At 33.6% G+C, this 14286-nt stretch overlaps 1 protein-coding gene across 2 annotated transcripts in view; it reads right to left on the bottom strand.

Annotated features, from left to right (window-relative positions):
* The window catches only part of TRAPPC13 (trafficking protein particle complex 13), a 43138-nt gene that overhangs the window by 4289 nt on the left and 24563 nt on the right, over window positions 1-14286 (bottom strand). The window contains exons 5-10 of one of the 2 annotated variants that reach the window (XM_008567768.1): window positions 13494-13621; window positions 10232-10304; window positions 8526-8570; window positions 5095-5112; window positions 3016-3149; window positions 1153-1351 (exon numbers count right to left, since the gene is read on the bottom strand). In XM_008567768.1, the coding sequence (XP_008565990.1) occupies window positions 1153-1351; window positions 3016-3149; window positions 5095-5112; window positions 8526-8570; window positions 10232-10304; window positions 13494-13621 (597 nt within the window). The remainder of the gene's footprint in view (window positions 1-1152; window positions 1352-3015; window positions 3150-5094; window positions 5113-8525; window positions 8571-10231; window positions 10305-13493; window positions 13622-14286) is intronic. The other variant, XM_008567769.1, reaches the window with a different exon arrangement.

Here is a 14286-nt window from a genome sequence, read left to right as displayed (position 1 = left end):
TCATTCTAACCTTTTTTGTTGCTACTTCCTGTGGAACAGCTCCACAGACCTTGACTGTTATTGTAATAACTACTTCTTCAGTAGAGTTAAGATGAATCTCATAGGTAAGTAATCAATAAGAAATTTCAGGGGTTCTGATGTTGAATGATGTTTTCTAGAGATACTATAGCTTCTACATATATAACTCTAAACAGGCAAGGTTACTGCCTAAGGAGACAGAGGGAGATCACTTTGAAATGGGCCAGGAAGAAAATAATGTCTTTTCATAAGACACATGGGTAAGGACATAAAGGTTTGGAACGTGCCATGGCAAAATGATAACTAATTGCTATATTTTAAAGTAGTCCCAGTGATCATCATCTTTTTTTTTTTTTTTTAATTATTGCCTCAAACAGTGGGAAAAAAAAAAAAAAAGTACACTTAGAATATGTCAGAACAGGGCCGAGCCCGTGGCGCACTCGGGAGAGTGCAGCGTTCCCGCCGCGGGTTCGGATCCTATATAGGGATGGCCGGTGCACTCACTGCGCTCACTGGCTGAGTGCGGTGCGGCCAGTCTCAAAAAGGACAAAAAAAAAAAAAATGTCAGAACAGGTAATATTCAGCATACAGGGAGGATTCTGTAGCATATTTTCATAATTACAAGAAAAAGAAAACTGGTGGCAATCTTTACTCTCAGAGAAGAAATTAACAAATATCCAGCCAGTTCTCACAAGATAACTTTAATGGGACTCACCTCCTGAGATTCAGATGTCTCAGATTTTTAACATCTTAAAGTATGAACTGAGTAGGTGGAAGTAGAAAGTACAAGAGTTTCAGGACATTGCAAAAAAACCCCTTAATGTATTGAAGTCAGATGAAATGTGTGTATGAATTACCACAGGAGGGAACAAATGATAAGCAGTTATTTTAATTTCTGTTTGGTAAAGTAAAAAAAAAAAATGAAGATGCACTAACATATGGACATTTTTCATTCATCTCAATATGTTTTCTGCCTACAGGCCAATGAAACTGTAAGTCTTTTCTTCTCTATTAATATTAATGTCTTTTATAAAAGTGTTCCAATTTTTAGTGATAGACCTAGGAAAACTTAAGCTATTCTAACTGCTTGCCTCCACACATCAAAACCCCAAAAGAAGTTTTTCCCAGACTTACCATTCTTTGAAGTTGGCTGGTCTGTAACCTTCCCCTTTCACCTAGATTTGTTTTCCATACTATATCCAATTTTCCAATTACTGTTACTCCCTTAATTATGCCTGCTTTTTCTGCAAATTCCTTCTTGGGCTTTAGGCAGTACAAGTATTGACGTGTATCCATTGGCTGCAAATATGCTCTTGACCCAAACGTAGATACACTGAGAGGGATGAAGACAAACAGATATGCTAAAATTCTCTAGCATCTTTTAAAAGAAAAACTGTGGATGTGACTGTTCCTTTTGACAGGAACTGGAAGATTTACCCTCCAAAGATCTAGAATAGAACAGGTCTGTGGTTTCAACACAAATGAAAAGGATTTGTACTGAAAGGATTTCCTTTTCTTTAATTTTTTCCAATTGACATGGAAAATCATGAGGTTCATTATAATAGAATGCACTATATTACCTAAAATACTGGACATGTACCAATTAACTGAAAAGTGCAATAGAAATCAGAACCTTAAGTATACTGTCCCTTTTCTCTAAAATTATGAAAGAAAATAGTTTAGAATTAGAAGGGATGCATTATTCGAAACTAAGTAATCTTTTTTTTTTTCCTTTTTGTCTTTTTTACTGACCAGTAACGGGATCGCAACCCTCGGTGTTGCGCCCGCACCGCGCTCAGTCAGTGAGTGGGAACCAGTCTCCACATGGGATCCAAACCCTTCGCGGGAGCACCGCCACGCTCCCAAGCGGTGCACTCTCCAGTGCGCCACTGGGCCGGCCCCGAGTAATCATTTTTTTTTTTTTAAAAGATGACCAGTAAGGGGATCTCAACCCTTGGCTTGGTGTTGTCAGCACCACGCTCAGCCAGTGAGCAAACCGGCCATCCCTATATAGGATCCGAACCCGTGGCCTTGGTGTTATCAGCACCGCACTCTACCGAGTGAGCCACGGGCCGGCCCTCTGAGTAATCATTTTTAACTGAAGTAAATGGTCTAGAAAAGAATGGAAAATTATTGTTTTCCTCAGTGGGAGTAAAGGAGGCTATAAACTTTTCTGTATGTAACCACCATGATAATATAAAAATAAACTTCTTATTCTTGACTAAGAAAATCAGGTACTTTCCCTAGCTTTTACCTTCTTATCTATATGAATGTCAACACTATGTTTGTTTATTCCTCCTCTTAAATTAGCTATAGAAAGACATATTTCCTGTTCACAAAAAATTAAATAATCTATTCCTATGTCCACTTCTTCTGATGTTGAGAGAATATTTCTTTTCCAAACTCATGCTCATCCTTGCACTTTCTAACTTCCCCACTATTCTCTCCCATCACTCAGTTTGATCATTTGCAGGATAACAATGATAGGTTTTATATCTATCTCACTGAATTATTATGAGAGTCAAAAGAACAAATGCTTTGAATAGTAAAACATAAAATGCAAAGGGCTAAGCCCTTTATTTTCACATTGGTGGGAAAGAAGAAAGGGTGAAGTACAAGAGATTTTTAGGAAAGTAAACTATTTGTATATTATGGCAATGATAGATATATTTCATTATATATTTGTCTAAACCCATAGAATTTAGAACACAAATTGTGAAGCCTAATGTAAACTATGGACTTTAGTTAATAATAAGTATAGATACTGGTTCATTAGTTGTAACAAATACATTAACACAAGATAGAAATAGGAGAAACTATGAGGGGGGTAGGAGCGTATGTGGGAATTCTGTACTTTCCAATCAATTTTCCCGTCAACCTAAACTTCTCTAAAAAAAAGCCTATTTAAAATATATATAAACCACTTAGGAGTAATGGATGTTAAAAAAAACCATGTATCTTTCAAAACAAAACAAACACTTCATAATTAATATTTACCATTCTCCAGCTTTGCCGACAGAATTTAATTCTGTTACATTGTACATTATAGATGGCTCCAATGAAACTTTCTCCATAAACATGGGTGAGGTTGTAATATTCTGAATTTGGGCTTCGAGAAATACTTCATCAGTCTGAGGATATGAAAAAAATATCCACCAAAGTGTGATGGTATTTAAAATATTTACCTCAATAAAAAAACTTATCTACATGAAGAAAAAATATTAACTGCAAATGTGATTAGTTCATGCCTGCAAATCAAAGTTATCGTAATTAATGCAAGAAAAGAAATCTTCACCCTAACATAATTAACAGGGGCAAAGTCAAGTGTTAGTCAACCAATACTTTGTCAAACAATGGATGGGGGATAACTATAACATATTTTGAATTAACATCCAAAATATTTACGTAACTGGAATTTCATTCACAGATATACTAAATCTTTTAGGAAGGCATTAGAATGTTAAAATGTCCTTAAGTATGAATATACCTATGCACCTATGATTTCAGTGTTATGTGGAGATAAATTAGATCTTCATTATAGTATTCCAGCATAATACAACTGAGTTGTCATCACATTACTTTGAGATAGTCTAGTGACCAAGTAGTGTATGAATAATCTATTTTATAATCTTACAGGATTTTGTGAGTGGTCACTAGTGATTTCTTGGTTCATTTTAAATGTATATTTAGGGCTAAAAAAAGAATATGTGAATTATACCTGACAATCTTAGAGCTTTTAAAATCAAGCAAAAAAGTATTTTGTAGCCTTAGTGACAGATTTGAAAACTGATGCTATTCAGCAATATTTCAGTCACTCAGTAATCTGAATGCTTAATTTTATATAAATTTTTAATTCCCTGATTATGCTAAACATTATTTTTATGCTATTTGGTTATTATTTTTATGCTATTTGGTTTTTATTTTTTATGCTATTTGGTTGTTATTTTTCTTTGTGTAATTGAAAGATAACAGACTAACTTGATTTAACTTTGAAACATACCTACACAAAAAATAATATACTAAGGATATTCAATAATTATTTTTTCAAAAGTTTCATAGTAATATATATACAGAAATAACATAAATATACATAAAATAAATGGTGACAAAAAAATTGGCACTTATGAGCTTCTTTAACACTAAAGATTGGAAAATGGAAATCATTTACAAAAATATGAGGAAGTTATAATCTAATATATTATTATCTCATAAAACAGATTCTTTAGTCTTTGGGACATGTGCTCAAATGAAAATAGAAATACAGATTTATCAGTTCAAGAAAATGTACGATTTAAGAGCATTATTCCGTTACTTTTTCTCAAAAAAGTAAATATATCCCATCAATCCATTGCTTAAAAAAAATAACCATAGATCCACATTTCAATTTAAAAAATGCAATTTTATGCATAAATTTAGGAAGAGTTTAAATAAATGAAAGAAAAAGAAGCAGCATAATGGAAAATCAAGTTAGTTTGAATAGTTAGTAAAGTAATTTGACATTTGAAAAATTAAGAATTCAGTACTAAGGCAGTTAATGCTGTTATTACATATGTAATGTGATATAAGCAAATACAGTTGTAAACAGAGATTTGAAATATGATTTTTGCCAACTTGGGAAAATTTGCTTTTCTTCTGTTTACTTTTGTCCAAAGGCCATTGTTAACCTGACTCAGACTTAAAACTAACACTACCGTGCATTTGAAAATGAATTTCAACTAGTCTATTAAAAGAATTGAAGGATAGTAGGGTATTTTACAATAAGATATTGAAAATCCCAAGGCTATTTTAAACAAGGTTAACATGCCCCTTTTAAAAAACACCTAAAAAACCCCCCACTAAATATGAGAATATAATTGTTTCAGTATGAAATTTGACTTTTGATCTAATTTTTTCTCATAGAATAGGACAATTGATATAACATAAAAAGTACATACAAATTATATATGTCTTTCTGAAGTCACATAGATGGTATTCACAACTAACTGTTTTTCCACTATGTTTTGTAAAGATATTAATTAGGCAGAGTCAAAAAGTGGTAAGAAAAGCATATAAATTTATAATAAAAAATCAAATTACCACAGAACTGAGGTCACTCTAATGGAAAAATAAAAAAGAGAAATTAGAAAAATCAGAGTTAAATGTTAAAGAAAAAGAAACTTTAAAATAAAGTGCATTTCTGCATTTTTTAAATCCACTAAACAAGACAGCATTAGTAATCAAGGAAGTAAACAGAAAGCAACATAAAGAATTATGACAAACCATTTTTCTAAAAAGGTGAAACTGCTAAGGTTAAATAACAATGGAATAGAGAACACTATGGCTGAATACTTACATAGTAGCAAGTAGTTAAGGCCACATTTTGAGGCAGAGAGGTATATGCCATGCCTTTCTAGTTCTGTAAGTTCTTTTACCTACATTGTAATTCTTCATAGATTACTTAAGATGGACATACACTATCCTCTACATTCAGAATATACACTGTATAGCTTCTTATAAATTTATCTAATAATGCAATCCTTTTTTAAATGAGCATCTTGGGTGATTAGAGTTCCACGGATCACACTGCAAGGAATGCTGGGTTAGGCCACTTCAGACAATTGGGAATTTATTCTCTTCTTGTTAATAGATTTCATAGTTTCTTCTTTTTCATATATGAGAGGTCTTTGAAAAGTTCTTGGAAAGATTAGTATTATTTTTAATTCATTTTCTACTAACATTTTGAAGTACCTTCGTATATTTCTTAAGCTACTTATTTATCAAGGGCAATCTCAAGTGTCACCTCCTTCATCATATGCATAGCTGGAAATAATTTTCATCTTTCTATGCTCCCAGAATATAAGTACACTCCATGATTTGGGGGGTGTGGGGAGGAGGGACTTATATTGTACTTATGTCATGTCAGTCTCCTCCACTAGATTTAAGTTCCTGGAGTACTGAGATGATGTTTGGTTTATATTTTTTCCTCTTCAGTACCTGGCTTGTGACTCAGTACTGAGCAGGTGACCATATGTTTGAATCATAGCTTCTAATCTCATCAATCTTCTTGCAAGGCATTCTTATCTTAGAAGACTACCACAAAGTTTTTCATGCAACTTGTTTTCCTTTAGGTGACTAGAAACAGCACCGAAAACATACTTGAGACAGATATGGGGCTAATAACAGTCATTGTACAAGGACTGTAGCAGAGTGATAAGCATCACCTAGTGATACTGGTGTGGTTTACTAACTCCTACAATATACCTGGAATTCCTAGTTGGGGTCAACAGAATCTGCCTCATGTTACTGCTGAAAAGTATTTGTTTGCGTAACAGGTAATACTGAATTAAGAGAGACGCTAAATGATATTTTTCACTCTTGGTTTTTAAAGAGATTTCTATTTTCAAAAGTTCAGAATTTTACTAAAATTTTTCAAATTGATGCTTGTTCACAAAGTTTAAAGATTATGTCTACATATCATGTTAACTGAAAAAGGCAGCAAACAAAATTGTCACTATGATTATAAAAAAAGAATATTACATAGAAATGAATAAAGATAGCAAGAGAATATGGATAATGAAAAATCAATTGTGTGGTGAAATTGTGGATTTTTTTTTATGTCACTTCTATAATATTTATGGAATAACTAGCAATTTAAAAAAACTATTTGTGAATCACTCTGAATATCAGTGTTATAAAACTACTTGACAAGTAGTTTTTTACTTGACAAGTAGTAAATTAATGTACTACTACATTTTTAACAAGGAAAACCTAAAATAGCTTAATATGTGCCTCCTATGAGCTAATTATAGAAAAAAAAACTACAGTCCTTTTTTTTTTTTTACTTTACCTATATTTATTTATTTGTTTTTATTGTAACAAAGTTGACTGTATATATCTGTGGGGTACATATCTATTCTAACAGAATAGTTAACATTCTCCTCTCATACTATGAATGAAAACTGTTTCAGCAAAATGATAAATTAGATCTAAAATTCACCAAACTGAATAACGTAATTAATCAACAGTATGCTATTAATAACAATAAACGTAGAACAAATAGGTAGTATCCTAACATGCCTGTCTCCAAAAAAGAAACGTCAGCACTTTACACATCTAGTAATCTTGACGAGACTGTACCCTCCCATCAAATATGTATATGTTCTTCACTATGTCCTTAATATTCCAAGTACATTTATAATCCTGCTAGGAATGCCTTCACTGCTTGGATGCTTATCTGTTCCTTCCAGACTACACTCCAGTTTCTCTTTTCTCCCATAAAGCTTCTTTAGACTATTCCAAGATCTCATTCCCAGAGCTCCTGTAGCACATCTTTTTTTATCATTCTTGTTTTAGATTCACCATATACTATTCTAGGTAGTTTTGTTATTATATAATATTTTTGTTTCTTTTCTCCTAGTAGGTCTTTGCTGCAGGTCACGTTCCTTAACTTTGACCTCTTAATAATCCTAGTTGTAATACAATATACTGAGTAAAAATTCAGATTGCGATGGTACAAATATATATCAAATTTGAAATGTGAAAGCAAATTTCCTATTTTTTTCTTATCTTTCTTTGCATTCTCAGCCCATGCTGCTTTATTACTAAAAATATATATATATATACACCCAGGTGCAGAGTTTCCAACTGTTCCTTTTTACATTAAAGAATTTCTTCTTCAAAAACCCCAAAGATGCACAGGTTAAAATAAATGCAAATTTCTGATCATCTGGTTTTAGAGTAATAGAGATATAACTTCTACTTCAAAATACTGTATTTGGATATCTTTGTGGTATGAAACATGATTTTTCAGGGTAAGGAGACCATCAAGAGATCTAATTTTTCTGCAGCTCTACAAGCCAAGATAAAATAGAATTTTGGAAAAGAAATCCAAGCAATAAATCCTTTCTCCTATGGCAAATTCTATTATATCACTTTTGTTAGGATAGAAGGTAGATTATTTTCTATTCTAAAAGTTAGTTCTTTCTCTATTTTTGTCACACTTGTTTCTCCCAAGGAGCTTGTCAAGCCATTCACCAAAATCAGCAACCTAACTCTGTCTGGAACACTGACTTCCCAGGAAAGAATTTAATGTGCTGAGCTTTAATTGCCAATATTTTTCCATATGAATATTAAATGTATTTTGTAGGGTTAGATCTACTACTTCATTTTGTAATATCCAGAACCACACTAAATATTCAACAGAGTAGAGTGCTAATGTTTTTAAACAGTTACGACAACCATTAAATGGAACTATAGGGCAATCCTTTAATGAAAGGGGGAAAAGCCTCGCACAATTAACGGTGAAAATAAAAATCAAGACATACTGATTGCATTTAAGTTGAAAACAGAAGACTAAGACAGACCTACAATGAAATTATTGACTTTTAATTGAACTTTATGCTTATTTTCCACAAATAATTTGCAGTCATATAGGCAATTTACTTAAATATAAGAAATGTAATATCAGATTTTTAGTCAAAAAGACCTTAATGTTTAATGTGAAATCCCACTAAGTGCCCAATACTTACCTCTGCATTGTAAAATTTGGTTTTCACATCCAATGGTTTGAGAACCTGGTTAAACAAAGCATATCAATCAGTAGATTCTTATCATCTGACCATTTATTTTTGTTTATTTGCTTTAAATCATAGGGCTTAAATTTGTCAAAGCCAGTTTCCAATTTTAATTGTTAAAAGACTTTTCTAATATGTATGCAATACTCTTGCAAACAAAAACTTCAAACGCGTTTTTTAAAAGGCTATCATCATTTCTTGACTGAGTGATAGTTAAATGAGTGTTTACCTCATAACATTGTATTAAGCTGAACACATATTTTATGTATTTTTCTATATGTATATTTTACAAGAACTTCACAAAAAAGCAACTGAATCTTTTATTTTCTTTCTTTCTTTTTTTTTTCCTTTTTGTCTTTTTTTGTGACCGGTAACGGGATCGCAACCCTTGGTGTCACGCCCGTACCGCGACCGGCAACGGGACTGCAACCCTTGGTGTCACGCCCGCACTGCGCTCAACCAGTGAGCAGACTGGTCTCTATATGGGATCCGAACCCTTGGCGGGAGCGCCGCCACGCTCCCAAGCGCCGCACTCTACCGAGTGCGCCACCGGGCTGGCCCTTATTTTCTTTTAAAAGGCATGCAAATGAGTGATGCAGCAAAAGAGCAAAATGTTTTTCCACCTACAGAAGAATAAAAAATATACAAAGCATCATATCTAGGTTTATTTTTAAATAGATATATGTGGTATCCTCATCTCCCCCTCACCACAATAACATATGTTAAACCAATGGTTTTTAACTATTTTTGGTGAACTTTGAAGATTGTATGTTAATACAAAGTTCTACCTAAAATTCCATTGATTCATAGAGTCCTCAAAGGAAGTTTTGTCCACTCATCCCAAGTCAATAATCTCTCATTAAAATATTTCTTTAGAAATTTGATACTATTTACACTTATTTTATCTGGATTGTAGACTCATTTTATCCTTCTTCTAGATTCTGGTGTATTTTGTCAAGTCATGAAAACAAGCTTTTTGGGGGGGGGGGATAAAAATCTTCAAGTTTTATTACAAAAACATTACATTGGCAATGATGATTTCTCCACTTTTAGTCAACTTACTTTAGTCTGATGTTAGACTGCTAGCAAATGACAAATCCAAAATACTGAGCATAATTTATTTGCTTTATGTGAAGCTTGTTTTTCCTGCTAATAAACAGGAATAACTATGCATTTCCAGGGGGGATAAAAGGCATCTACAAACTATTTACCATTTGCGGTGGGTTGAATTGTATCCCCTGAATTTTCATGTATTTGAAACTTAATCCCCACTGTGACAGTGTTAAAAGAGTGTGGGAAATCCTATTACAGTAATTGAAAGGTGGGGCTTTGAAGAAGTGATTAGATTGTAAGAACCATGCCCTAGTAAATGGGTTAATCCATTGATGATGTAAAGGTGGTCACAGGCATGGTTATGATGGCTTTAAAAGGAAAGCGCATGAGAAGCTCTCTCTCTGCTCAAGCCATCTGTCACATGACACCCTGCATGGCTGAATAGAGCCACCACCAAAGAAGGCCCTCATCAGATGTGTTCTCTGGACTTCCCAGCCTCTGAAACTGTAAGCAATAAATATTGTTTTTGTACAATTTACCCAGTTTCAGGTATTATTGTTATAAGCAACAGAAACGGACTAATAATATACCATTGTCATATTCAATACCTGAAATTTGAAGAATTTTCTAAAATACATTTTTTCTCCACCCTGAGTTGTATAACTCACAGCACACACCAAGCTGAAACAGAAAGATGTCTTAATGATTCAGAATCATTTTCAATTTTATTTCTTAATAGTAAATCTAACATACCTCAACTCTACTTACAAATTTGGAAGACACTTATATCAGTGATGTGAATGGGTAGCCAAATGAGATTAGAGCAGAAAAAAAAAGTTCCAGCAAATATGGATATAACTACATGAATAAGAAAGCTCTAATTAGTAAAATGAGATACAGCATTTTTTTTTTCCTTTTTGTCTTTTTTTCGTGACCGGCAACGGATCGCAAGCCTCAGTGTCGCACCCGTACCAGACCGGGACCGGCAACCGGATCCCAACCCTCGGCGTTGCGCCCGCACCTTGCTCAGCCAGTGAGCGGCCGGTCTGTATGTGGGATCCGAACCCTCGGCAGGAGTGCCGCCGCGCTCCCAAGCGGCGCACTGTAGCAGTGCGCCACCGGGCCGGCCCCTAGATACAGCATTTTTGGAGTAAGTAGTCAAAACTTTTCCTTTGAAAGGTGAAATATATTAAAAAATAATTTCAGAGTAACCAAATAGTTGAATGTAAAAAAAAAAATCTTTACGTAAACTAGAAAAAAATTATCAATTAAAAAAAAAATTCCAAAAAGATTATTACGTAAAAAATTTTTTAAATTAAATAGATCAAAAACACTGAAACAATTAAAAAGCAGATAACAAAACAGGATAAAATACGTCTAACGATATGATAAGAAAATGATAGATTTTTAATATACAAAAGGTTCAAGTCAATAAAACATCAATATTTCACTCAAAATATGAGGAAAGGAATACATAGATAAATCTATAACTATAACTAACAAAAATGTGAAAATGTTTAGCTTCATAAGTAGTAAAAGAAACAAACTTAAAAACTGAGATTTTTCCATCTATGAAGATTTTTTTTTTTCCCTTTTTGTCTTTTTTCTTGACTGGCAACGGATCGCAACCCTCAGTGTCACGCCCGTACCGGACCGGGACTGGCTACGGGATCGCAACCCTCGGTGTTGCTCCCGCACCTCGCTCAGCCAGTGAGCGGCCGGTCTGTATGTGGGATCCGAACCCTCGGCGGGAGTGCCTCTGCGCTTCCCAAGCGGCGCACTATAGCAGTGCGCCACTGGGCCGGCCCGTCTTCTATGAAGATTTTGAAAAAATTCTTTATAAGTGAAATCAGAGTTGCTGAGGGCAACTGCTAGTGGTTGTAAGGAATTGAGAAAACAATCTTTTAGTAAAACAGCCTTAAAAATACTTATATGTTCTCATAGTAAACCCACTTCAAGTAATTTATCATAAGGAAATATTAAGATGTTCATCATTGTTATTTATAACAGCAAAAAACTGGAAATAATCTAAATGTCTAATGTATAGGGTAAACAAAGTACACTGTCCAAATGTGTAAGATGTAGTCATTTTAAAAATCATGTTTTCAAAGAATACTGACCTGATGTGGGAAAATATTCACCGTGAATTAAAAAGGATTAAACCATGAATAATATGATCAAAATTATGTGTAAATTATTTATACACATTTGTTATACATATGTGCATAAAAAGACTGGAAAGAAATATATCAATATTTTAATAGTGGTTATATTAGGTGGTAACATTATTAAGTAATTTAATTTCTCTTTTATACTTGTGCCAAGTACCAAGCGAGGGCCTATGGAGAGTTGATTGAAATACAATACCTGCCTCAAAGTGCTCACAGTAGGAAGTAGTGTAGCAAGGTACAGGTTTTGAAACTAGATTTTGATTTGAGGTCCATGTCTTTAAAATTAGCTATTTAATACTACAAGAGTTTCATGGGGATTTTACACACTTATTATCACTTCAATAAATTCAATTTCAACAGATATTGGCCAATGTTCTCTGCTGGATCCTCAGGATATAGCAGACTTCAGGAACCTCATACTTTAATGAGGAAGGCAAGCACTCAATAAGTAACTGTAAGTACAAAAGACATTAAAAAATGATAAGTTGTGGGTGCTATAAAATATACAAAAAGGGGGATTAAATCTAGTCTAGGAGGTTAGGAAAGCCTCTTTGAAGAAGTCATGTTGAATCTGAAATACAAAAAAGAAGCAGAAGTAAACTAAACAAAATGCCATAGGCATTCCTGTGTAAGGAAAGAACACATTTCAACCCATGGAGTTTGGCAGTAAAAGAAGTCCTGTGTGACTGCAGTGTGTATGTGTGTCGGGGGGGAAGAGTAACAAAAGGTGAGAACTAGAATGATTGCTAAGGATCAGGAAGGGGAGAACTTTGTAAAACATATAAAAAGCCAGAATTTTCTAAGGGTAATGGGAGGTCACTGAATAGTTAACTGACTTATAGAAGATAACATAATTAGTAAGTGATAAAACTGAAATTTGAACTCTAAAATTTGACTCCAAAGCTCATACCAATCACGGGATATATATTAAAAAGTGCCTACAACAGACTTTGTCACCAAAATTAGCTGATTAAATAAAAGCTGATATTATACACTTTAATAGGCACAGACAAAGAGAAGCAAAGTGGTGATGGAAGTACAGGGGAAGAAGAGGAGATAAATGAGAGCTATTAAGAAGAACTAATACGATTTTGTGAATTGATTTGATGTGGGGGTGCTAAGGGAGATGAAGAGGGCTAAAATTACTTCACATGGTTGAAATTTTCATATTTGCCTCTCAGACTGAAAGAAAAACAGAGCATCCATATTCCAATACATACACAGCTCAGGAATACAGAATTTGAATTTTTTTTCACAACTTATCTTATTTTGGTTCTGTATTTCTGAGTTCTCAGGGTAGAGTGTATATATCCAGTTAAATACAGAACTTAAAAATTCTGAATTTAAAAGTAATGCAATGAATCTCAGTTGCTAGCATTTTAAATGTGCATTTATACAGATAATAATAAATACACATTTAGACTGAGTGCTACCTAGGTTTTAAACTTTTGCATGACTTTTCTTCTTTTTTAGATAAGATTTTAGATGCAAAAATGAAATGAGATAAATGATGGTAAATTAGACTTTTTTTTCTTACAAAACAAACATTTTGTTTAAAGTTTGTTTCTGGTAAGCATGTAAACATGGAACATAAATTTCTTAAGTTCTTAGGCTTAATGATGATAAATAGAAAGCAAAAATTTCAAGTAAAAGAATATGTAAATAAAAGCCTTTGAAAACTAGTAAAATTAATCCTTACATGTGTGTTCCAATTTCCTTTACTTCATGGTGTATGACATCATCAATACAACAATCGGGCTTGAGTTCAGCCACTGCTGCATTGGAGGCTGAGAGATTTAAACGCTGAGAACTTGTCTGGAGATCAGCCTTAGAAGAAAGAGGTAAAAAAAAAAAAAAAAATCCAAATGAGATTGGTTACCTACAGGGTGTGGATGGGTATGCGTGGAAAAAATAGGGAAATAAGAATAAGGAAGTAGGAATGAAGGGGGAGCAATATCTCTGTGTAAACCTTTCTGTATAGCTCTGATGCTTAGAACTAAGGCAATGGTACAACACACACACACACACACACACACACACACACCTAAAATAAATAAAATCAATCAGAAAGTAGAGAGAATCCAAAGTAGAATACAATAGAATACAAACAGTAATAAATAATACTAACTGTATCACAAATGAAGAATACAGCCATACTATGTGGGAAGGAAGGGAAAAAAAGAACTAACTTAAGTAAGTTTGGAAAACCTAAGTAAGCCTTGACTGTAGTCTAAGGCTAAAGACAAAAAGAATGGTACACAAATACTGTACTCTAGTACATTTGATTTTTCTCAGAGGAATGAGGTAGCAATTCTGAAACTATGTATTTTATGTGTATACTAGGACTAAACAAAATACTGTATCATGTATAATAAAAGACAGGTTTCTTACCTTTGGAGAAAAAAGGTATAAATAAGGAAAGGGGGATGGCTACAATGAAACCTTTGGTGCTGGACTGGAATTTGAGACATCAGGATGAACATATGGTTTTT

The sequence above is a fragment of the Galeopterus variegatus genome, unplaced genomic scaffold, assembly GCF_000696425.1.
Source record: "Galeopterus variegatus unplaced genomic scaffold, G_variegatus-3.0.2 Scaffold343, whole genome shotgun sequence".
In the NCBI taxonomy this organism is placed as follows: Eukaryota; Metazoa; Chordata; class Mammalia; order Dermoptera; family Cynocephalidae; genus Galeopterus; species Galeopterus variegatus.
This window is presented reverse-complemented; position numbering and strand designations above follow the sequence as displayed.